Consider the following 27,216-nt stretch of genomic DNA (forward strand, 5'->3'; position numbering starts at 1 on the left):
AATCTTATAGAAACCCTTCAGTAATTCGAATGTCTCAATCATATCACCCCTTTTCCGCCTATCGACCAATTTTTGCAACCCACAAATCTTCAACCTATTCTCGTAAGGTTCATTCCTCAGACCTGCTATCATCTTGGTCACTCGTCTCTGGATACTCTCCATCACGAAGAAACCCTGGCGCCCATAACTGGACACAGTAGTCCAGATGGGGTCTTATCAAGACTCGATACAGAGGAACAATAACTTGTTTGTCTCTGCATATTAAAGTATTTTTCAGAAGCCATGTGATTTGATGAGCTGATTTAGCCACTTTTGCAATGTGCCCCCTAAACTTCAACTCCCTATCCACCAACACTCCCAAATCTCTGGCCTCATCAATCTCCTGGAGTACGGTTCCACCAATGTGATATACTGCTATTCTTTTCACCCCAAAATGCATAACCTTACACTTTGCAACATTAAATTGACATCCATTTTTCCTAGCCCAGTCCTCCAAACTATCCAAATCATCCTGTAAAATTTTGACATCCTGTGCACTCACAAATGCTCGACCCAACTTTGCATCATCAGCAAACAAGTGAACACTTCCTCTCAAATCCTTTCCTATATCATTGATGAACAAATTGAAAAGCAGTGGTCCAAGAACAGAGCCCTGTGGCACACAACTAGTCACAAGCCGTCTTTTAGACTCCACTCCTGAATAAACCACTCTCTGGTATCTCTCCTTCAACCACCCTCCTATCCATCTCACCAACCCTATATCTATACCCATCTGCTCCAGTTTACTGATTAGGGTTCTATGTGGTATCCTATCAAAAGCCTTGGCAAGGTCCAGTAGTATTACTGTAAACCCATTACCCCTATCCAGTTCAGCCGTCACTGTGTTATAAAACGTGAGCAAGTTACTGAGGCATGATCTACCCTTCACAAAACCATGTTGTCCTCCATACAATATCCCATTTTCATCTATCCAATCCTGTATTCTTTTCTTGACTAATTTCTCTAAGACCTTGACAATGATTCCTTATATGCTAATTGGTCGGTAATTTACAACAGCAGTCTTGGAACCACCTTTATGTAGTGGAACTATTTTCCCCTCTTTCCACTCCCTCGGGACTAACCCAGACCCGAGACTCAAATTAAGCAAAATGGTCAAGGGTACTGACAATTCTTTAGCTGCTTCTCTTACAACACGAGCTGGTATACCACCCAATCCCACAGATGTATTGACATTGAGGTTACGCAATAGACTACTCACCTCCATTTCATTCACCACAATTCCCGTATAATCTACTGGTACATTCGTTTCTACAATGTCACCACCTGGATGATATATTCTTGCAAAGTGCTCACTCAGTAACTCAACTATATCAACTGATTCAGTTACCTCCCTACCATCGGCATTCTTTAAAATCATTCTGCCATATACATTTTCCCTTTTACTTGCAACATATCGAAAAAACTGTTTAGGATTCTCTTTAGCCTGCATATCATGAGGGAATATTCCAGGGAGTTAACAACAGCTTTAACTTACCTTTTTAACATGAGTTTTACACTGATCCAAGTTTCAAAAGGATGAAAAGAGGGCAAAATTGTTCCACTTCACAAAAGGGTGTGGATAAGACTAACGCTTTGAATTACAGGTCAATCTGCTTGAGCAGGTGGGAAAGGAGTAGATTTTTTGCATATAGAGTGGCGAGTGATTAAAATGCATTTCCTGAGAGTGTGGTGAGTGCAGATACAGTGAATGCATTTAAGTTAGGGTATTGTGAGAGTGAGATCTCACTCAATGAGTCTCTTGACTCCATGGAGATCGAATATGATAATAACAATCACTCAGTCAGCGACATGGCTATCTCAATTAACCTTAAACTCATTCATACTCCTTACATCTATAATACAATGAGACAACACATTCCATTCATCCACCATTTCCACATTAAAAATCAACTTACTTATGCAACTTCCAGCATTGATCTCTCACTCGCCACGTTATAATCTCTTCTATATTACATATCTTACCAATTTACACATCTATTGTATCCAGAGTTTTCACATCACAATATGGACCAAGTAAGAAAATGTTGGCACAGCAGTGTGTGTGTGTGTGTAGTCCAGTGTTTATCAATGGCATGTAAAGTGATCAAGTCAGTATGCTCCTTATCACAGAAGCAATGTGATACATACTCCTCACAACACTTATGTGCCCTCTGAAGTTCAGGCCACCACTGACAATCATCCCAACAACCCAAATCTAATCCACGTTTTGAAGTACAGTTCTGCCCATGCAGTGCACTCTGATATCAATAAGGGTGATAGGTATGACACTCTAAAATGTAACATTTGTCCGAGCTAAAATTATTTAAATATTCCTGAATTGACTCAAGATCATCATCACCCCTTGTAACTCTCAGCACCTTTGAATCATTACCAAACAACTAAAAATATGTCAATCTACATGATATATCATTAAGAAATAAATTAAATGGTAAGGCCCAAGAAGAGACTCCATCCACATATCACTGGTTACCTTATTTTCCGAGTACATCTCCTATTTTATTGTACAGCCAACTTATCTTCTATCTATCTGACTGATCTGTTATCCATAACTTACACTGCATCTTACCATGCAGTAATATATTAAATGTGTTGAAAATCCAAGAATATCATGATGTGAACAGCTGATGAATTGGTGAGACAAGCATAGCTTGGCAACTTGAAAAAAGAAAGATTAGTGGGGTTCTGATTAATAAGGCAACTCATAATAATAACCTGAGTAGGACTTAGAGGACTTCACACAGTAAAAAGCTGCATTACCTTATTATTAAAAATACTCTGGATAAGATTTTTTTTTTTTCACTTGGTTACAAAGTAACTTATACACTTGTGTCCAAAACCTAAGGATGAACGTTATTTTCTGAATATTACAATTGCAAATTCAGACGAATCAGCTAGTGGCAACTTGTGTACCTGATGATTTCAAGTAGAAAGCAGGCACATTCAAATTTTTGAATTGCACACAGAGGTCACATGATAACACTCAACAGGATAAAAGGCAAAAGTTCACACTAAGCAAACTGCATTTGAAGTAGACTTTTTTTGTTAAGGAATAAAGTTGCAAACCAGATGATTTCATGCTTGGAAAAATTATTGGAAAGCTTGAAGAACGTGCAGAATTACTGATATTACCAGAATTTGGAATCTCACATAGTGTTGTATCCAGGTTCTGGGCAGTGTTTCAAACCAATGGAAGGTGTTCCGCATTTTTGCCAAGAGGTTGCTTCACTCTACCATGAAGACAGATTTTTGATTATAACAGCAAAACATAATCGATGCACCATGGCATATCAGCTTGCAAGTTGGCTCCATCCAAGTACAGTTAGTGACTCCAAGAAGCCATCATAAGGGTATGGAACCATGAATTGAGAGTTGCATCCATCAGGAAATTGATTTTGTCAATGCCATGCCAATGTCAAGCAGTAATAAAGGCAAGAGGAGGACCCGCAAAATACTAAACAGCAAAAAGTGAATTTTTAGCTTGAATGTTAGTAAAACAATGTAGTTGAACTAAATTTTGATACCAGTATGTGTTTTTCCAGTGACATTATCACTGTTCACTCCATTCTGAAATATTTGCAAACCTGGTGACATTTTCTAATTATGTCACATCTCGTACTAAAAAGAACCAAATATTAATCAAAAATAAAAATGTTATATTACCTTCTTCGTTATTTGTGACAATTGTTGTGTTATTATCCCTTTTCAAACAGGCATTCAAATTTAATTAACCAATGAAAGTCTGGCTAAGGTACCCAAGGAATGGAAGGAAGGTAAGACAGTGCCACTGCATAAGGGCAGTAACAGACTGGAAGTGTCTAATTATAGGACAGTTTGTGTTTCATCATTGGTTGTTAAGATCTTGGAGAAATTAGTGAGGGACCATATACAGCATTGGCCAGATGAGGGTAATGTTATCTGTGAGACTCAACATGGATTTGTTAAGGGGTGCTCTTACGTTAATAATATGATTGCCTTTTATGATAAAGTGACGAGAGCGATTGATGAGGAAAAGGCATATACTGCCCTTTTTTTGGATTTTGCAAAGGCATTTGACAGGGGTGCCACATGATAAGCTGATATTTAAGTTACAGCACCATGGGCTTAAATGTCAGGTTAGTCGACTGGATTCAGGATTGGCTGTCTAATAGGTATGGTAGGGCAATAACAAGGAGGCAGAAGGTTACAAATGGGGTCCCACAGGGCTCAGTACTGGGACTTGTATTGTTTAATCTTTATATCAATGGCATTGTCAATGGATTGTGTGTGTGGGGGGGTATTCAGTTGTTTGCAGATGATGTGGCAGCCCTGCAAGAGGAGTTGAATAAATTAGACAGATGGGCAAATGAATGGGGGTGTCAGTTCAATGCAGCAAAATGTAAAGTCTTGAGGTTTGGGATACATGGATGGGAGGCTGCATACTCTATTGGAGGAGCTGTGCTAGAGAAAGTAGGGGAGACAAGAGATCTGGGGGTGATGATTGATAGAAACCTGAAATTCAGGGGACATATTCCAGAGGCGGTGAAGGTAACCCAGGGGATTGCTGCAATACTGAGAAGGACACTGATCTGCAGAGATTATCGTTCCAGTGTATAAGATCCTGATCAGACCACTAAGACTATTGTTCTCAAATTTGGTCTCCAGGATTTGAAGGGGATAAATTAACTGTGAAAAGGGTACAGGGCGGATAACAAAGATGGTTTCAGGACTGTGCAATGTTAGTTATAAGGATCGGCTGAGAGAATGTGGACTGCAGAGTTTGGTAGATAGAAGAAGGAGAGGTGATATGATTGAGACTTTTAAACTGTTGAAAGGTAGTTACAGGGGTGACACTGGGGAGTTCTTTCACTTGGTGGAACAGAGGAAGGAGAGATGACAAGGGGCCATCCCTGGAAGTTATGAAAGGAAGTTGTGAGCAAGAGGGTGAGGAGTGGTTTCTTTGCATGGAGGGTGGTTGAACTGTAGAATGCACTGCCTGATAGGGTGATGAGAGCAAGAATGGTCAATGAGTGGTATAAGAGACTGCGTTCCCTAGGAAGGACCTCCCACGATGAGTCTTTTGACTCCATGGAGGCCTGAATAATAATAATAATAATAAAACATGGTTACAGCAGGTGAGGTGGTTTCTATGAACATGAGTATATGTCCTCAGGAAATTTGTAACTTTTGCCAAAATGTATTGCAATTTGTACAAAATTTATGACACATTTTTTGTGTAATACAATTTATTAGTATGCTGGCAATAAATTTATGTTCACATCTGGCTGTAGTCATGAAAATTTTTTTCATATATGGATAAAAATCTAGTTCGTCCTTAGCTTCTGGATACTAGCATACTAGAAATTATACTCATGTTTAATCCTTTACTCAAGTAAGCAACAAAATTAGCATATGAAGTATCTTCAAGACTAGGCTACTTATACATAAAGATTAATGACTTCGCATCAAATGCCTTAGAATCTCGTAATGCAAAGCACACTCCTTTCCAGATGCATAAGTTGCTAGGCGTTATGAGAATCATCACTACTCAGGTATCTTTATTCTGATTTAGCTGATCTGAAATATTTTAATAATAAAGTGATACATGTTTTTACTACTTGCATATGGAAATATATAACTTCTGCATTAATTCAACATTGATATCTTCCTAGGTCTTGTTCCCAATGATGAGACCTCAATGAAGGTCAAAACCAGTCTTAGCAATGCGTTCCTATAATGCATTGCAATATACATGTCCAAAGAGAAGTGTGCTTTGCAATATGGGATACTAAGTTATTAACCTCCATACACAGGTAGCCTAGTTATGAAGATACTTCACATTCAAACTTTGCTTGCTTATACCTGGATAAAGGATTAAACAAGAATATAATTTCTTTTCAAATAAAATTCATTATGTTTGACAAGAGAAAAATTCTAGCTTCTTCTATAGACTTAAGAATTTGTTTTGTCCATACACAACTATTCTCAGAGTCCAGTTGGATAAATTTACTGAAATTTGGTATTTGTAATCCTTACAAACATTTGTCAAGCCGCATCAATTTTTTTTATTTAAATCACATTTACAGGGTCACAAAGTATGTCAATATTAATGCCAAAACAGAGGAATAGTTCTGTTCTGGTTGGCTGAAATTTAAAATCTCCATTAAAATGTCACATTATTAGGAAAAAGAAATTCATCTTGTACATATATCAAATATGGATTGCGTTTCAAATTATAAACCACAGCTGCTGTATTTTTTTTTTAAGGGGATGGGGGATACCAGGAGTCAATATGGTGGTACTTTGAATACTATAAATTGTTGCAGGTATCATGATTCATTCTTCTGAAAATGAGAGAATTGCCAATAATCAAAAATTCAATTCTGAACAATTCCAAACTGTATTGTTATATAAGAGCCTGCAGCTTATGTATAATTGAATATGCTGCACTATTATAATTTAATAACCAGCATTAGGTTTAAGAATGGCTAAATTGTGATTTCAAATTGTATAATAGGATGACTTTACTGGTAAAACAATATGAAATGATGATTTCATGTTAGAAGTAAAAGAGTAAAACAGCATTTGAGAAAGGATTAAAAATAATATTTAATTCTTCCAATATTTCATCTCAGTCACAGGGACAACGTAAAATACACCTTCAAGAGTATAGCACGCATGCACGCACACACACAGGCAACACAAAACTAAATGACATAATGACAGCGATGAAAAACTGGGATCTGTAAGTGTTTCCCATATTTTCGGAAGTTTTATGCAACCATGTTTATTCAAATTAGGCTGATTTTGGAGAGAAGTAACAGATACTAAAAACAATCTTTCTCTTCTAAATTTACTATGATGGAGTATGGTGGTATTTTTTTCAATTGATTAAATAAGCTGTATTCAAAGCATGGCCTGCAAGTGACCAGTCATGACTACAGGTTTTTTTTTTTGGTTACCACTTTGGATATGGCTCATAGAATCAACTGGAAAAATATCACCATGCTCCATCGCAATAAATTTAGATGAGAAAGACTGTTTCCAGAATCTGTAACTGCACTCAAAAAATTATTTAACACAAATTGTTCACCATCCCACCAGAATTTCTGATAATATTCGTCATTCTCCCAACACCTGGTGTTTTTCTTAACCAGTTCTCCCTCAAAATACACCACAGATGTTAGTTCTATTGGTAAGTCTGACCATAACCTTTTTCATGTGTCTCCTTTTCTACAGATGGTCTTTCTCCAGAAGTTTCCAGCAGTATCCTGTACGCACTGTAACAATGTCAATTGGAATGACGTTCAGGACTTTTACATTCTAGTGGTCTGATTAACAAAAATATAATAAGAATAATAGAAATTATTCTTATATTTTTTTTGAATAACTGCTTAACATATGTGAAAATATAATATCTTGAATGCAATTTCTATTATTAGATCACAGCAGGTGCTAAGATCAGAAGACAGGAAGCAATCATCAGACCACTGGAACGAGGCATAAAAATCCCGAAGATCATTCCATTGGCATCATTGCAGTGCATACAGGACATTGCTGAAAATGACTGGAGAAGTACCATCTGTAGAAAAGGAGACACATGAAAAAAGTTATGATCACACTTAAAAATAGGAGAACTAACATCTATGATGTATTTTGAAGGAGAATGAAGAATATTATCAGAAATTCTGGTGGGCTGGTAAATAATTTGTGTTAAATCATTACTGATAGCAAACAGTTTGGTTTCTTTTCTGGCTGGCTCTAAATTTGAGGAAGGAAAGCCAGTCAGAATTGTGGATGTTGAAATCACTAAATAGAATTCTCATTGTTAGAGTGAGCATACTGCATGTGACTTTCAGAGATTAATCAAATAGGTCAGTGAAGCTATCAGAATTAGGAGAACAATAGAGGCAGCAAGTGATGGCAACAAATAGGATTCTAGGTTCAATAATCTTTGGCGTGGGATATCAGACTTGACCTATACAACTTCGGACCTTATAAAAGGCAGCATAGAAGATACAATAAGGAAAACTGAAGTGAGATATTATTGCAGATTCATCACTGAATCTTATATATGCCAAATAAGATTCAGTGATGAATAATATATCAGGATTGAATGTCTGTAGATGGTGTTGCACATCACTGATATTAAAATTAAGCCACTGCACTTCACCAACCTGTTTCCTTAATTATCACAGTCTCCTGCTCTGTAATTCCACATCTCTCTTGTTCTGTGGAGCTTGTACCTGCTTAGCCATTTCCCATGTCAACATCAGAAATTCTCCCCAATTGACAACATCGTGGTGACATCCTCTATTATCACAGTACGAGACATTATTAAGTCTAACACTCTAGTCCCACATGTTGTTTCAACTACATGCTGCAAAAGATAATTATACCTAGTTGGCTCAAGGAATTTGATCTCCTTATTCATACATATTTTCTTCTTCCAGTCAATGGTGCCATAGTTAAAGTCATCCATTATTATCACTCTCTTGTTGCTCACCAGTCTCATCTGTGTAAACATTCCTGAATCATCTCCCTCTACATTCCCTGGCCAATAGCAACATCTCACTAAATATCTAAAATTTGTGCTTACCTCAACCTCACACCAAATGGCCTCAAAGCCATTATCATTACTGTTTTCTTCAAGTTCAACATTGAGAGAACACAACTATTCTGAAATCATGAGTAATACTCCACCTCTTCTTTTATATTTTCTGTCTTTTTGAAAAATGTTACAACCATCACATTCTATTCCAGTGAGTATGTCATCTTCATTAACCATGTCTCGCTAACACCAATGACTTGTGAACCGACTATCTATATCAAGGCTATATCTATATCAGTACACCCTCCTTAATCCTAATACTCCTTGCATTGGAGCACAATAGTTCTCCCCTGGTCTCCCTTTCCCACAATTTCTTGCTCCGTCATTCATGTAATTTGATTATGCTGATTTCAACAAAACCAGTATCTTATTTTTCTTTATATCAATGGAGCATTTTGAAGATCTTGAAAATTCCTCTCTGCTTCATTATTAGAACATTTAATGGAAGCATAAGAAGAAATGAACCATATTTTCTAAGTTTACCTCTTCAAGATAACGGTGGCATATTGGATATATCACAATTATATAGTAAATATAGTGTCACATATATGTTTTCATTTTGCGTGTCAAACTCATGGCCTGTCATTGTAAGTGTTGTTCTGGTCGGTTTCATTAATTTGCAGGATAAAAAAAAAAAAAGTTATCAGGAGGAAAACTCTGCCACCTCAGTACTAGACTGGCTATTCACCTTTCAATGAAAAGTGCCCTTATAAAAGTTTTTTTTTGCATCCTAGACTGGATTTGACCCAAGTCTTTCCAACCAAAGGGGATAGTCAAAGCAGACTAAGTTATAGAAGCTCTATATATTGTTATATAGTAAAAACTATATAAATTATGTATATAGCATATACCACATAATATATAATTATATAGTATTATAACTATTGGTGATAATTTAGGCATCAAAGATTTTGAAAGATTAACTCAAATTATGTCTAATTCAGTGATACAAATACTACTTGGTAGTATGAAACAAAATAAGAAATGCATAACATCGGTTAACTATTCGAGGAATGACAGCTTATGTGCTAAGAAATGAACAGACTGGAATCTTTTCAAGTTTATCTTAATTTCTTAGATTATGTCTAACACAAATAACACTTGCATAATAAAAAAAAATTAATTAAATAAAATTAAAAAACTACAGCTACTTAGAATCAGAATTTCCCAAACTTTTAGAATGGATAAATCATCGTTCTAATTCAAGCGATGTGATAAACTTCAGAACTTAAAAATGCATGTCAAAAAATGGCTTCTGTGGCAAAGCTAAGTGTCTTTCCAAAGAATCTATGTTCAATGTCATTGCCATGATGAGCAAAATGGCACATGTATGCTCCCATAGCAGAAGAAGTTATGATGCTCATTAACCCACTTATTAATGGAATGTTCAGTTTCACAAAAATTAAAGATGTGACATTTAGAGGAAACCTGATTACACATCAGGGAAAGAAAGAGGAAGTAGTCTTTCCCCTGGTGGTGGCATCAAAACCCAAGAGTTTCTTGCAGGTGCAAATGTTATAAGTTGGACTTGTTCAAAACAATACATTTGGACATGACAGAAATATGTGACATCAGAACACTTCTATCAACTGAGATCATATAAGAATAAGGCTTATAAATGTCAATGTTTCTCTGGATATTACACAGCTGTATCCATTCTGCGCTCAGGGCTTTGATAAGGAGATACTGTTGCTAAGCTACACTGGAACAAAAATTACGTGACTTCTGTTGAGCAGTTTTATGATGTAATATTTCTGCAAACAATAAGCTGTTTTCCTGTATGTAATCTGCCAGTCTTCTGCAACCATCCTTCCCCTTGAGTTTCATGGTAGGATCTTTACCTGCAAACAAGGTCAGACTATCACCTTTTTCTTTATACAATATGTGTATTGAGTTCTCTGTGAATATCGCCTCTCATTTTGGTGACACTGGCCATTCCATTATGAACAGGATTAGTGAATACCAAAACTAAAGCCATTATAGGAAAGCATATGTCTGGTCTTTCCTGGTATGGAATCAATACAAGATAACATCTTTTGGAAAAATCACATAAGCTATTTTAGGCATAAAAATCACTTTAAGAAAAGTTCAAGTCTTGCTACCTCACCCAAATTTGAATGGTATCCATGGTAATTAGCAGAAGTTTGGGAAATTCTGATCCATAGCAGCTGTAATTTTTAAGACAGGAATGTGTTATGCATAATATCAGTTATATCACTGAATGTGATTCCAATCTGTTACACGCATCATCTGGAATATACTTACCTTAAACAGCCAAATGTTATACATTTCTATCTTGTTTCCAACAAATATGTAGTTTTTGTATTACTAAAGATTGAGTTATCTGAAGTAACTGAAGAATAACTTTATAGTTTTTATTGTCTTTATGTTTTCTTATTATCATTTTTCAAGCACTACAAAACTCTACTACTTTTGTAGTTTCTCTGTTAGATCCATCTTTTTTTTCCATTTGTTATTTATTAAAGGCCAGAAATGGATCGAGTTCCATCTTTGGTAGAGTTTATAAATAATGTATGTATATATATATACTGCCTTCTTTCAGTTCTGTTAATATCATTCCAGTAGCTGAGCTTTCCACTGCTTGTACCAATCCCTGAAAATAACAATGAGCTTTTAAATGGAGAAAGACTTACCTGGCATGAATTTTTAATTAAGTTCCATCCCAATAATTCATATTCAGATTCAACTAATACAAAATACAATTTGGTGAACAAAATTCCAAATTATCAGCTCATCCTCCTCTTATTCAGTATCTAAATAAAGCAATGGGTTTCCATTAAGGAGGTAAAAACTAGACACTAAACCAGAAGCCCCTGAGTCTCCACATCTTATAAGAATGTCAACAACTCTCAGCTATACAGAGTAAATCAAGCCATACAAAGGAAACAGATGAATAACATGTTCTCAGATGATGTTTTGAACTTATTTCAATAATTCTATGAAACTTATGTTATTTAGATAACTAAAATAATAAATTTTATTAACATAATTTTAATGATGCATGCAGGTTTTTCATCCCACATACAGAGAAATTGACCAAAAGAACATACACAATTTACAGACAAAAATACTATTGGTGGTGGTAGTGGGCAGTAAGATGGTGTTGTGTAGTTGGAAGATTAAGTAGGAGAACTAATTGGTTGCATTTAGTGAAGTAGTGTGCCCTCCCACAATGAGTCATTAAACTCCTTACGGAGGTGTCACAAGTAATAGCAATAATCAGGGCTGCAGAAATTCACGAGCGACTTGTCAGAGTGAAATTTCAGCTTCGTTCTAAATGCTCAAAATATATAGAAATTTGGCTCTTTATTCCTTACTGAAATAAAGAGCCAAAAAGCTTCACTTTGGCGATGCAAAATTATAAAATTTATACAAAAATTATAAACATCCACTTGATTTTTATAATTTTGCATTGCCGAAGTGAAGCCTTTTGGATCTTTATTTTAGTAAATACTTTTATGCACCAACTGAGAGTTTGCTTACAAAAAAATACACCTCTCGGATGTTTCAAGTTACTTAGTATTGAGAGTATTTGCTCTCTTAAGGTTTCTGCCTGGTCTCTGACAAAACCAACCAGTTTGAAACAGCTGTCAGGCCAGTGAAACTTTATCGAAATGGACCAATAGGAGACGAATATATGGATGCTTGTCATGGGGGGTATGTCTCCTATAAGGTCCGGCTAGGGCAACTCGTAAATACCGGTGAGTGTATTTCCATAAGCTCTCTGGTCAAATTTCATACGACACTTTTAGTTTCTATATTTGGCTTTGAATTAATGCTGGATTTTATATTCACTTGATTTATATAGCCTTATTTTCTTTGTATAATTTACACATTTTTCTTCTTTTTCATTGTAAAACATCTCATTCATTATCAAGTTATCTGATCATGGGTGGCCTCCAATGAATGTAATTAAGTTTTATTTTCAATGAGGAGCTAGCATCTTATGTTGTTAATAAGTTAATTCCTTCATAGACTGTCCCTGCCAAAAGTTTACATGAAGATATTCTCAAAGATATGGCTTGCTGCTGTTTCCAAAAGTTGAAATAATTCCAATCTATGATAACAGGTGGCACTATTTATCTCTCACCCTCTGTTATAAACTTAACCTACTCTGCATCTACAAATTAATGTTGAAATAATCAAGTATTCTCAAACATCTTATTTTGCATAACTTGCATGTCATCATCATTCTTATAAACTTCAAACACCATTCGACAAAAACAGATTTTCATTTGCTTCAATGCCAACTATAATGCAAAATAAGACAAATTTATATTCTTATTCTTTAACTCTCTTATTCTTTACATGATAAAAAAGCTTTTTAATACTATTCTTTAAAGAATACCATTATATTTGCAAAGATGGGTTGGAGACTGGATCACATTATTAATATGACATATTAAAAATGTGACCCTAGACCAGGGATCGGCAACCTGCAGCTCTTTGAATGAATAATTGCAGCTCTTTTCATTATTAAACAATCTATTTTTGAATAATGCAAAATGAATGTTATTTATTAAATTAGAAACTAAAAACGCTAAATTTAGCATTTGCAATAAATTAAGGACATTTTACATTAAGTCAAAGATATTTTACAATTAAAAATAATACATGCGATGCTGAAAAATTTAATACTTTCATGTTTGAACTCTTTGAAATCATACGCGATAATCCTTCTTTGCATTCTATTTACATTTTACAAAAATTCTACTTTATGGTGGATATGACTTCCCATTTTAAACGCACAAAATAAGAAACTACAGGGAAAGGGAAATACAGCAGTTTTGCTTTTAGAAGTGATTTCGTTTGAACAAAAATTATATTTGTTTGTGACAGACTTAGAGAAAGGCACATTATTACATTTTTCCATGTTGAAGAAATATCAACAATAACAAGCTGATAATTCCATAAATTTAACCTTTTTCAAAGAAATTGTGGTAAATATGCGATTTGCATTTAATGGGAGATTTGAGGAATTTAGAAAGAACAAGGCAACTATGTAATTTTTATTGCGACCACTTGAAATTAATCCTGCTGAATTAAATTTTTCAACTTTTGCTAGAATTGATGAGGCTGCATTTCAACTTCATTTAGAGGACCCCTGAAAACCCAGGATTTGTGGAATTCAAAATTTAGAAATCTTAAAGCTGACCTGGAGGAGTTGGAAAGACAAAAATCTACCCTTGCAATACAAAAAAATGGTCTGAAATAGATCTTAAAAAGCAAGATCAGATTGTATTTGACATGTGGAATTGTTTACCAGACACTTACATTCTGTGATTTCAAACATACGCATTTGAACTTTATCGATTTTCGGATCGACATATTTCTGCGAGCAAATATTTTCTAATATGAATTTTATTAAAAGTAAGTTGAGAAACCTACTAAACAACGTAAGTCTTTCGTCATGTTTGAAAATGAAAATTACGGCGTATTCGCTGCATATTGAGAAACTATCCCAAGAAATTCAACAGCAAAAGTCGTACTAAGATATTTTAAATTTAAAAAAAATAATAAAAATTAAAGAAATAGGTATGCTATTAGAATTCATACATATGTTTTTGTAAGAAGGAGCAAATCTTTGTTTTATTATTTAATATTTAAAAATATCATATAATTTCGTGTGACATGCCACCCCTGTGTTTTACAAGTATGATAACGTGTTAGTGAAAAAAAAAAACCTGAATAAATAATTTAATTATATATTTTTCAATGTAGTTTCTAAATTTAAAGCAGTGATGAGCAATTAAATAGTAACTCAAATACTCGGTTCAATCCGCATAAAGAATATTTTCTTTTTCTTTGATAAGTATTAATTTATTTTCCATTATTTAGCTATATTTTAATTTTTTAACCTGCACAATTTAACCTCCACATGGAAAAATCAACATTCATAAAATAGATTTTTAATTAAAATATACTAATTCTGCCGTACAAAACGAACACCGTGGACTGCACGAAAACCTGAGAGGGCCGCATGCAGCCCGCGGACCATTGGTTGCTCATCACTGTGTACGGCTCCCTAAATTTGTTTTTAACAGATATATAATTTTAATAATGGCTCTTCAATCCAAAAAGGTTACAGACCCCTGCCCTAGACAAATGGTTCAAGGAATTCGAGTGGCTGTGCAATGAGAACGATGTATGATGATACATCATACATCGTGACTGCTGAAAGAAACTCTAGATTGCTATCGAGGCTCTTTCCAAATGGAGACATTTCGGGTTCATAAGGCATTTAATTTTCACAAAAAGATTGTGATATAGACATGGCCAGAAATGTCTTTAAATCAATTTTATTCCCTTAAAGGAAGAAGGACAAGGTTGATTTAGCCCTATCTAACTTTTGGACACTGAGTGCACAGTTCAATCTCCACTGGTAGTCAATTAGAGATAATTGGTCAAAGGGTATCACTAATTTAAGCAGCACACGGTGAAGAGATGGCTAACAAGTGCTGCCATCTCATGGTCCCTAATCTTATCACAATATTTTTAATGTCTGAAATAGTGTGGGTTCATCTGGTTGATGACTAGAATCAAACTCATGATGCTCTTTCTTCAGGCAGTTAAGTACTGAGGAATGCAAACACCACTTCTCCTAGCTACACAGGCTCAGCCATGTCTTTATTTATTAATTACCATTTTATAAAGCTAATTTAATAAACCACAACTTTCGAAAACTTCAAAGGGCCCAATAGTCAAATTACTGACCTAATTTGAATTTCACTGCTTTAAACAGTATACCAAAGCAATGTTAAATGTAAATAATTTGTGTCAGTTATTGCAAAGCCTCTAGAACCTCTACAGATATTTCAAATAGCAAGAAAGTCATCCATTATGAGATAAGTGAATAAAAATTGCATGATTTCACTCTAAAACTCAGCTATGGTGTACTTTGACACACCACAGAATGAAATGAATAAGTTTTTCTTGCAAGAAGACTAGTAATTGGTCAGCAGCCATCTGCAAAAGAAGCAGCATGTACAGTAGCAAACATAAATCTGAACGCTCATATTTTAATTTCACAAGAAAATAAGTAAAAAAGTAAACCTCAACTTTATTTAATAATTCATGTGCTATTCTATTCAAGTTCATTAATTTGCTAAAGCATGGATTCGACCAATGTAGAACACATTTTTCTTATTTCTTCATTTCAAAACCATCCTTTATTATGATGGATGGTATTAAGTTATCCTTGGTATCACAATTTAATTTTCCAAGTCCCTTTATCATTATGGCCCATAAATTTTCTATTGGATTAATGTCAGGAGAATTACCTGGCCACTGAAGCAATTTGATGTCGTGATTTTTGAGGAACTCTTTCACCTTGTTGAAGTGTGGCATGGAGGGAGATCCTGTCGGAAGATTAGTTCTTTGTCTTTCTGGATCTGTGATATCACTCGCTTTTCATCATATCATCAACAGGCACAAGTGATCCTGGATCGTCATAGTAAAACAACTCCAGAACATCTTTTCTGCTGGGTGTTTAGGAGCTTGTTGAAGGTGAGTGGGAGAAGTCTTCTCAGCGACTGATTTGCAAACATAGGGTACTTGCTTTCCTTGGACAAAGAAATGGCTCTCATCTGAGAACATGACCTTCCTCCACTTCTCAACAGTCCAATCTTTGTACACTTTTGCCCACTGCAGCCTCTTTTTTTGCATAATCTTCATCAACAGTTGTTTCTTTTTTGGTTTATGAGCAGTCTTCCCTGCTTCCAAAAATCTTTGACAGAATGTCATGTCATAAACATTAATCCTATTGCCAAGTCTCTATTTAAGTCTACAGCAGACAATTTTGGATTAATTTTGCTTTTTCTAACTAGTAAACGATCTTGAGTAAGTGTAGTTTTCCTTTTTCACCCACATTTTCCTTTTCTGTCAGGAGAAAAAAAAGGTACCTGTCTCTCTAAATCTCTTTAAAATCGCATTAACAGTACCCAAACCAACACCATACTCATTGGCAATTTGTTTTTGAGTGATGGATTTGTGCTGCAAAAGAGTACATATTTTTGAATGCTTTCCTGGGGATGTATCCATTTTATAGCCACACGAAATTAATAAAACACCACGAATGTCAACTTGTTTACACTATTAAAAATCCACAACACTATTAATAAATATCATAGAAACAGTTAAAACACAAAGCACTGAACCAAAATAGTGAACTAAAACCAAAACCGAAAATAGTAAACTGAAACCAAAATTATTGTGAAATGAAAGAAAAACTTGACAAAATTTCGGCTTTTTTAGATTAATTTGTTTGCTTATATAATGCTAAAGAGGGAAAAAAAATAAAATGGGCTAGTGGCAAAATTAAAGAGAGAGACATGCCAGATCTCACAAATTATTGTACCTAATTTGAATCTGCAGTTTTAAATTATATTAATGATGTTCCGTTTCTTGCTGAATACACATACACACATTCACACCATTTCATGCTATAGATGAGTAGAAATATTTTGTGACTGGCAGATTAAGTAGAATTAATGGAGCCCTGGTAATAATAATAATAATTATAAAATTCGGATGACTTGGCAGGTTTTTGTCAACAAGATCCTAAATAACATTTTTAAACATTTCACAGAAATTTTACATATGGACATAGTGTAGCAAATGAAATGCCAATTGAGATGCCATAAGTATTTTCATGACAAGTCTTGTGACTACCAAAACCTGGAAATAATTTTTATAAGGATTCCAAAACTTGATATAGATGGACAAAATTTAATAATAATAATCCAACTTACACAGATTGGAACTGTCATAAGTCAAAGATGGACTGTAATTTGAAAGCATCTCTACAGCTGAGGAACTGGAAAGCTATCACCAGGGAATGGAACAGCAATGCGAAAAATTTGGCATTTTTAGTTGCTCAGAGAAAGTTATTTCTAGAGAAGAATGAAACGCACAAACAAACGAAAAAAAAATCTAGAAAAATAAGGAATGAAAAGCAAACAGCAAAAATATTACTGAAAATCAAAGATAGAGTAAAATGAAGCTTTGCTGGGAAAAAAGTAAGAGAAATGTGTTTGCTGTAATGAAAATCTATACTATGGCTATGATACTTTTATTAGAATACGTGTGTAGAGGCTTAAGTGCTGTGAGGACATCATGTTGGAGGCTTAATGGATTTTTTTACAACACTCAAAAAGAATTAAAATAGAATTTAATACTTCCTATATTTCGTCCTAGTCACTAGGACATCTACGGGGATTACAAAAACAATTAATGTAACATATGCACAAATAACAAACAATACTAAGCCCAACCACGTGGATGACACTAAAGTCCTATCTAGGTAGAGTGCCCTCTAAGGTCAGTAGTAGGTGGCCTGGAATGTAAGGTGGGAACTCCGGTGATGAGTGTTTCCCAAATCTTCGGAAGCTTAATGCAACCATATTTATTGAGATTTGGTTGGTTTTTGAGAGCTGCTGCTGCTGCTTCTAAGAAAAGTCTCTCTTTCTTGATTTTGCTGTGGTGGAGCATGGTGGTTTTCTTCCATGATACTCTGTGGGTGGTGTCCAAAACATGGTCAGCCAAGTCTGAATGGCCATAGTTGTGTTTGAAGATATAAGACTTGTGTTCCTCTAGACGGATGGATGCTGATCTGCCTGTCTGTCCAAAGTATGCCAGCTTACAGGAACAGAGTACTTTGTAAACTCCAGGCAGAGAGAGAGAGGAGGGAACTGATCTTTCGTAGAACGGATAAGGGTAGCCAGTTTGCGGTGGGGCTTATATGCTGTGTGTAGATTGTACTGTTTTAGTATCTTGGCTATTTTTTCAGATGTGCCACGGATGTAAGGTATGGTGATGGCATTTTTAAAATCTTGTTGACGAGAAGGAAGGGGAATGGGGGAGGAGTTGATTATTTTTTTGATACTGTGATCGCTGTAGCCATTGGAGAGGAAAGTGCTGTGTATGTGGTTAAGCTCATTAGTGAGGGCGGTTCTACTGGAACAAAGATTGTGGGCTCTCTTGGTAAGAGTTTAAATAATGCCATATTGTTGAGAGGGGTGGTGGTGGGAGAGTTTGTGAATGTATCTGCCTGTGTGTGTGGGTTTTCTGTATACGGTGAAGGTAAGTGTATCATTAGGCAGGCGTGTAACTAAGGTGTCTAGGAAGGGTAAACAATTGTTCTTTTCCTTTTCCATAGTGAACTGGATTCTTGGATGTAGACTATTGAGATGACTGAGGAAGGAGTCTAACGTGTCTGGGCCATGAGGCCAAATAGAGAACACATCATCTACATATCTTAGCCAGATAGAAGGTTTGAGTGGGGCTGAGTCTATGGCTCGTTTTTCGAAATCTTCCATATAGAAATTGGCAAGGGGGGGGGGGGGGGGAACCCATGCAGTTCCCTCTATCTGCTTGTAGATTTTGTTGTTCCAAGAGAAATATCCAGAGTTAATGGCAAAGGAAAAGAGATCTAAGATGTCAGAGGGAAAAAGGTTTTCTAAGAGAGATAAGGTGTCAATTAAGGGAATATTGGTAAACAAAGAGGAGATATCAAAGCTTACCAATATGTCTGTCTTCTTCAAGGTTAAATTTTCTGTGAGGGCTTTAAAGTGGGTCGAGATTTTTATATAGGAAGGGGACCTTCCAGTGAGGGGGATCAGAGAGTTGGCCAGCTGTTTAGATAGTCTATAGCAAGGTGCATTGGTAGCATCTACTATAGGCCTGAGTGGGGAATTGGGTTTGTGGATTTTTGGTAAACCGTATATTCGGGGGGGGGGGGGGTGGGGGGGGGGGGGGAAGGGAGCAGAAAGGTTTAAGTTTTTTCGTGACATCAGGGGGCCAGGAAGATACTTTTTTGAGTAAAATTTCAAGTTTCTTAACTTGTGTTTTTGTGGGGTCGTGTTCTAGCGGGATGTAGGTAGCGCGATCGCGGAGGATAATGTTCATTTTACGCTTATATTCACTGGTATTAAGAACGACTGTGGCATTACCCTTATCCGCTCTGGTGATGACGATACTTTTTTCTTCACGTAGTTTCAGGAGAGCCGTGTGTTGGGCATATGATAAATTACTTTTTGGCGGAGAAGAATGCGCGAGGATGTTGGCTACGTCAAGTCTGATATTGTTAGCTATCTCCGACGGTAAGCAACCGATTTTGTTCCAGTGGAACCACCCTCACTAATGAGCTTAACCACATACACAGCACTTTCCTCTCCAATGGCTACAGCGATCACAGTATCAAAAAAATAATCAACTCCTCCCCCATTCCCCTTCCTTCTCGTCAACAAGATTTTAAAAATGCCATCACCATACCTTACATCCGTGGCACATCTGAAAAAATAGCCAAGATACTAAAACAGTACAATCTACACACAGCATATAAGCCCCACCGCAAACTGGCTACCCTTATCCGTTCTACGAAAGATCAGTTCCCTCCTCTCTCTCTGCCTGGAGTTTACAAAGTACCCTGTTCCTGTAAGCTGGCGTACTTTGGACAGACAGGCAGATCAGCATCCATCCGTCTAGAGGAACACAAGTCTTATATCTTCAAACACAACTATGGCCATTCAGACTTGGCTGACCATGTTTTGGACACCACCCACAGAGTATCATGGAAGAAAACCACCATGCTCCACCACAGCAAATTCAAGAAAGAGAGACTTTTCTTAGAAGCAGCAGCAGCAGCTCTCAAAAACCAACCAAATCTCAATAAATATGGTTGCATTAAGCTTCCGAAGATTTGGGAAACACTCATCACCGGAGTTCCCACCTTACATTCCAGGCCACCTGCTACTGCCCTTAGAGGGCACTCTACCTAGATAGGACTTTAGTGTCACCCACGTGGTTGGGCTTAGTATTGTTTGTTATTTGTGCATATGTTACATTAATTGTTTTTGTAATCCCCGTAGATGTCCTAGTGACTAGGACGAAATATAGGAAGTATTAAATTCTATTTTAATTCTTTTTGAGTGTTGTAAAAAAATCCATTAAGCCTCCAACATGACTTTTATTAGATATGAAAAAAGTCAGAAAAGAGCATTACTTTTAATCGTTTCGTAATAAATTAATGAAGATTTTATTTAAAAATTAAATTTCTAAATAAATAAACAGGCTTGCTTCATCCCTGAATATTTTTGTCTCATTCCTGTTTTAGAAAAATAAAATTAATTATTCTAAGTTTTTATTAATAGAAAACAGACAAAGATAAACTGAATAAAGCTAAATTTATGTTTTTAATAAGACAGCTATAGATATTTAAAAACTTTGAAACCGTACCTCTAATCCTAAAAGTTCAATCATCTGATTTTGTTTGCTACTGGTTTCAATAAAAATTGAAGTGATATAGACTTGCATAAAATTATAAAAGTTAACAAAAATTCAGATTCAGCAAGGTGATTTTTTAATGTTTTGGCATTAAATGAAAGGTCAGGTGACAGAATTACAAAAAAAGTTTCCAAAAGAACCATCCTGGCATCTGCTGAGTTGTCTTTCCTTAAGTGAATTCTGTTCAATATATAATTTGAAAGACTGGTTATATTAATTATCAATAAATGGTGATATCATCCGTTTGTTGATGCTGAAGAATTACAACAAAAATGTATCATATTTCATAACATATTCATTATTTTTATGACATTTTACATTAATATAATTTTATGTTCCAAAGAAAAACAAAAATATCTTAATATTTCAAGATACCTGTTGCATAACTATAAACAACATAAACCTAAGTCAAAGTAATAACTATAATGAAAGTACAGATATTTTGTACCGAAAATAACAGTATATCATCAGTGTGTAGAAACAAGGTGCATCTTAATACAAGGTACTTCTTAGTACCTTGTATTAAGTATTTGATCCCAGTTATAACCTTACAAAAACACAAATTAAACAATTGAATAATGAAGTTGTTAGCTGGGATCAAATACTTGGGATAAGTAATGCATCCATTTTGGAAGGACTCCCCATTTATATGGTCTCCCAAAAATTCATAAAGAAGGTTGTCCAGTAAGACCCATCAAGAATTGTATTGACTCTACCACCTATCCTATCCTGTCAGATGTCTTCTCCCTCCAGGAGATTGACTACCATGTGTCTCCACCATGTCCTATTCTGTGCTTCTCTGCTGCATTCCTCATATACAAGATAGGTCCAGTCTTCTATATTTTTCATCCACTCCAGTCTTTGTCTTTCTCTTTCCCTCAACAGTTCTTTCGAGAAGTGTCCTCTGTAGGCAGTTGTCTCAGAATATGTCCAAAATATCTGACTTTTCTCTTTTTAATTCCGTTCATCAGGCTCCTGTTGACACCTGCCATCTCTAGTACCTCTTCATTTGTCTTTTTTTCTTTCCATGATATTCTCATAACTCTTCGCAGCATCCACATTTCAAAGGCCCTCCAGTTTTTTCACACTCAGATTGGAGAGTGTCCATGTCTCTACTCCATATAATAATGTAGACCGTATGTAGCATTTGGAGATTCTTAGTCTTGTTTTCAGATTTAATTCTCTAGATGTTAGTAGATTTCATACTGTTGAAAGTTGACCTTGCGATTTCAATCCTTTTTCTAATTTCATCTTCTGTCCTGCCATTCTCTGTGATCAAGTGTCCGAGGTATATGTATTTTTGCACCTGTTCTAATTTATTTCCTTTTATATCGATGCATATTTTTGGTATTTTCTTTTCTCTTGAAATTATCATGATTTTTGTCTTTTTAAAGTCGAAACTGAGGCCATACTGTTCGCTATACTTGAAGGTTTCATCTATAAGAGTTTTGAGGTCACATTTGTTTTCAGCTAGAAGAACCGTGTCATCTGCATATCTTAGGTTATTAATATTTCTTCCCCCTACAGTGATTCCTTTGAGGTTACTAATTTTATTAAATATTTCTTCTGTGTATAGGTTAAAGAGAATCAGAGAAAAGACACAGCCTTGTCTCACACCTTTCTGAACCAGGAATTCTTCTGAGGTCTCTCTATTTATTCTTAAAGATGCAGTCTGTTTCCAGTAAAGATTAGTTAATAGCCTAATGTCTTTTCCATCCATGCCTATTTTTGAAAGGATTTCAATTAATTGTTCATGTTGACATTATCGAATGCCTTTTTGTAATCTATGAAGCAGAGGTACACATCTTTTTGTTTTTCTAGATATCTTTCTATGATGGTTCTGACGTTGAAAAAAACCTTCTCTTGTACCTACATTTTCCTTAAAGCCACTTTGTGTATCATTTATTTCTATGTTTATTTTTCTTTTATTTCTTTCAAGAATAACGTATAGGAGGACTTTTGATACTTGACTGATGAAGCTGATTGTCCTGAACTCTTCACATCTTGTAGCTTTTGTTTTTTTTGGGAATTGGAATGAAAATTGGGTGATTAATATCTTTGGGTAGAAATCCACCTATAGAATTGCTAAATTTCTTTCACATTTATTAACTGCCCATATTGGACAATACAGATCATCCATTAAGAATTCCACATATTTTCTCAAAAAAATCAAGAATATTCAAATGCAAGAGTTGGATTTGTTAGTCAGCTTTGATATTAATAAATTTAGTCTAATCCTTCATCCAAGTGTGAGCAAACAAAGTTTGTGCCTGAAAGTATCTTCAGGACTGGGGTAAGGTGGTACATCACCGGGCAACTCGTTGCAAAGGTGGAGCAAGCTAACATCACTCCTATCTCAGTATCTCCCATAATGCAAAACACATCTCCTTGTGGATACGTATAATGTTATGCATTAAGGGAAGGACCATTTTTACCAGCATCTTGTTATCTGACACTATTAGTTTACTATATGATGATTTCCCTTCTGATGTTGTGAAGATTTTTTAATTTGTTATGCAATCAGGAGGTTTTGCTAGAAAAACAAGATCTATGGAGAGGTTGAAGGCACTGATATGGGTAGCCCTCTGTCTCCACCTTTGGAAATTTTTTTTTTGAACCATCTAGAAGATACCTTGTTCTCATCCATTCATCCCCAAGCCACTCTTTGGTTTCATTACGTCAATGATGTTTTTGCTGTTTGGCCTCATTCTAAAAATGAACTTACCACTTTCCTACAATGGATCAATAGCCTTCAAGCATTCAATTTACTATGGAAAAAGAAAATGCTGGTAGTTTACCGTTCTTGGACATCCTTCTTACTTACAAAGCCTCCAGTACTTTGACAATCAGCTTTTATTGAAAACTAGCGATGAATGTATCTGCTTTAGTCTGCTCACACCTCTCAAAAAATTGGTGTTATCGAGTCTTTAATTAATAGAGCACAAAATGTATGCTCCTCTTCCTCAAGTTTACAACAAGAACTTCTCACAATCAAAACTTTAATGGAATTAAATGGTTACAACCCTCAGCAAATCCAGCAGATAATTGACTCCTATGTTCCAACACTTAAGCATCTTCAGACTGTAGGGTGCCAATCCCTCATATTTCTGGTATCTCTAAAGCTATTGGTAGAATTTTGAAGAAGTATCACCTAATTCCCACATATTTTCTATCAACGAAATCTCTCATCTGTTACCATCTACACAAGACAAACTGTCACCTCTATTATTAGCTGGTGTTTTACCAGATCTTTATGAATGTAATTTAACATATTTTGAGCAGACAGGCTGTTCTGTGGGGAAAAAAAAGAATTAACGAACATTAATGTTACAATGAGTACGTGAAACATCAAAAGTCTGGTCTGATACATAACGGTATTAACACTAAACACACTATCCAATCGGATGAAACTTGTCTTCTCCACAGAAGCAGTTTTAAACATGAATGCCTTTTCAAAGAAAGTTGTGAAGCCCTTTTACATCAGCCTAACCCAGTGTTTCTCAATGTGGGGCGTATGCTCCACAGGGGGGCAATTTGAATATTTTGGAGGGCAATTAGAAAATGTACATGCACATATTTATACATATTTATATTATACTTTTTCAAAACTTGGCTGACTATTATGCTAGAGGGGAGCATCAAGATCTTTGAGAGTTGAGGTGGGGCATGATCCAAAAAACGTTGAGAAACACTGGCCTAACCTGAATCAGAAAGATTGTCACTCTCTCCTAAAAGTTTGGGAGATTCTCATTTTATGTAGACATCAAAAACAGTTTTAATATTATTTATCAATATATTAATTTCTAGCTTACAGCAACTGTTTTTAATTGGTAAACTGATTGTTGTATGTACATATATTCCTGCTCTGCTTGTTTCCACAACCAGAACAGTACTGATGATGTACTGTTATTTTCAATATGAAATATCTGTACTTTCATTAAAGTTATTTACTATGGTTATTGTGTAATTTGTTTATAAAAATATCTTATGAAATGAATTGCTAGTAATATTGATAACGCATGAAATTGTTCATTCTATCCATTTTCCCTACTACATCAATCAAGAATGACAGGTAGCATGCTGCAGACATTATCAACATAAATGAATGAAACAATGACAATATACTGCTAGTGTCAAGTAAATATGTCTGATGAATGTAGGTATTCTCCAGAAGGATTGTTCATCTGTGAAGGGAGGAGAAAAACTGCCTGGCTAACTCATCTTTACTTGAAAAGCACTTATAAAAGTTCCCAGCATTCCTGATGAGATTTGAACTTAGATCTTTCCAACAAAAGGATTCATGTCATTCTTCCAAATGCACAGTGACAGTACAACTTATTTTATACGACAGTATCCCATGTCCATCCTGTAACAGGAGATGGGGATTTCATTTAAAAAAATAAGAAAAAATTACACACTGATGCAAACATTGGTTGTGGATGCTGATATCAAAGAATTACTTAATTCTGATATAACTTGAATCCAAGACAAGTTCTCTTGCATCCATGTGGCTTCTATAGCGATAACTAAGAAAATTACCATAAATATTGAAAGATCACGACTTTCCATCACTGCTAAGGAAATACTTATCATGCAGTATGATGCGTTTTTCATTGTAGCTTCAAAGATAATTTAAATAAACTGCACGAAAGTATCATGCACACGACCCACGATTTTTGCGTTATTGATAAATTTACGAATAGTGTACTATGACACACCAATTAGGTTTACCGAATAACCTTTTAAAATAACAGGAAAATTTAATGTGTAATTATCATACAAGGAGTGACTTAAGGAGGCTATATAACAATTCTTTCATTTCGGCATGTGGTTAGGATCGGGCAAGAAAACTAAAAACAATAAACTTCACACGCATCAAGAGGCGATGTCAATGATTTTATAGTAAACGCCATTTTGAGATAAGATGGCGTACAACGCTGATTGTTCGAGTTATGAAATTAGCGGACGATTGCAATTACATATAAAAAATTGTATTCTTTATTTAATAAATTAACCATCGTATTGGGAATGTTTCTGGCACTCTGGGTTAAAAAATTCCACACATTTATCTATCATAAAAAAATAAACTTACTTGTAGTTCTGCTCTTTCGACCTCCCACTGAGCTCTTTCCATTTCGAATCTCGCCCATTCATGTTGAATGAAGTGCAATATTCCAGGTATTGAATAATGTGGTCTTTGATTATGGTCCTCCTGAGTTTGTTTACCACTAACACTGATTCCTGTAGGAGGAGGGCCGAGCTGCCCTACGTGATTTTGTGTTGCTGGACCGTCCTCCATTATTGCATGGTCGCCATTTACATGCTCCACCAGATTGTTAGCAAAGAATGATGGGAAGCAATGGGATATTTGACGTAAGGATTTGTTTACGAAAATTAGTCAATAGGTGGCTCTCATAGTTGTGTGTGGCTTCGTTATCAAACTTTTGATGTGATGCTTATAAAAGTTTGCTGTGTTTTCTTGAAATGAAGTATTATAGTGACATATTATTTTAAAGGTGAAATTATTCGTGTATTCCCATCTGATTTCAGGGTTCAAGTTGTAGATTATAATTTACTTGTATGCTTGTTCCTTTTATTATTATGCTATATGTGGAAACCTAATTCCTAGGACACTTCAATTCATTCTTGTCATATTGTAATGTAAATTCATTTATGAGTGTTACACTGAAGAAACGCATTCAATTCAGTTACCTGTACTTCTTCAGAAAGCCTGCTCTCAATGCCATAACACTACATTAGAACTTGATTTACAGAAATCACCAACGTCTTAGAAATAATTACTTACTGCTATTAACATTTCTAAACCGCTTCTTGAAATAAATCGTAAACTGTTTTCAACAGTTCAGGTACTTAATACTAATCCGTATTAACATAATATTCAGTTTTCGTTTTAAAGTGCACTTCTGGAAATGCCATTCAGAATTATGGCAATATGAGATTTTTACCATAAAAATGAGCATATGTTTTTGTATGACTTACCCTCCGACCCCTAGCTGAAGTCCTTTTTAACATATGTGAAAGCGCATGAGGAGTCGCTGGCATTTTTAACGTTATCGTAATAATTTAACATGCTAATTAATTTTAAGTAAGTAGTAGAGTACAGTGTGATCAAAATTAATCCCTGTTTAAGGCCTTGTGGAGCGCCACCCAGTGATCCAAATGCTGTGAAACTTTTGCAGGAATACATTGTGCATTATGTGGAAACGATATCTGAGGGAGGCACTGTATAATCTACCGAATGTATA

At 35.4% G+C, this 27,216-nt stretch overlaps 1 protein-coding gene across 5 annotated transcripts in view; it reads right to left on the reverse strand.

Annotated features, from left to right (window-relative positions):
- Positions 1-26,269, reverse strand: part of Cka (Connector of kinase to AP-1) — a 570,985-nt gene extending 544,716 nt beyond the window's left edge. For all 5 annotated transcript variants that reach the window (XM_090399493.1, XM_090399496.1, XM_090399494.1 and 2 more), the window contains exon 1: positions 26,043-26,269. In XM_090399493.1, the coding sequence (XP_090255619.1) occupies positions 26,043-26,249 (207 nt within the window). In that variant the 5' untranslated portion in view covers positions 26,250-26,269. The remainder of the gene's footprint in view (positions 1-26,042) is intronic.
- Between the last annotated feature and the right edge of the window lie 947 nt (positions 26,270-27,216).

Source organism: Typopeltis vanoorti, chromosome 10 (genome assembly GCF_054136105.1).
Source record: "Typopeltis vanoorti isolate ZY-2024b chromosome 10, IOZ_Tvanoo_1.0, whole genome shotgun sequence".
NCBI lineage: Eukaryota > Metazoa > Arthropoda > Arachnida > Uropygi > Thelyphonidae > Typopeltis > Typopeltis vanoorti.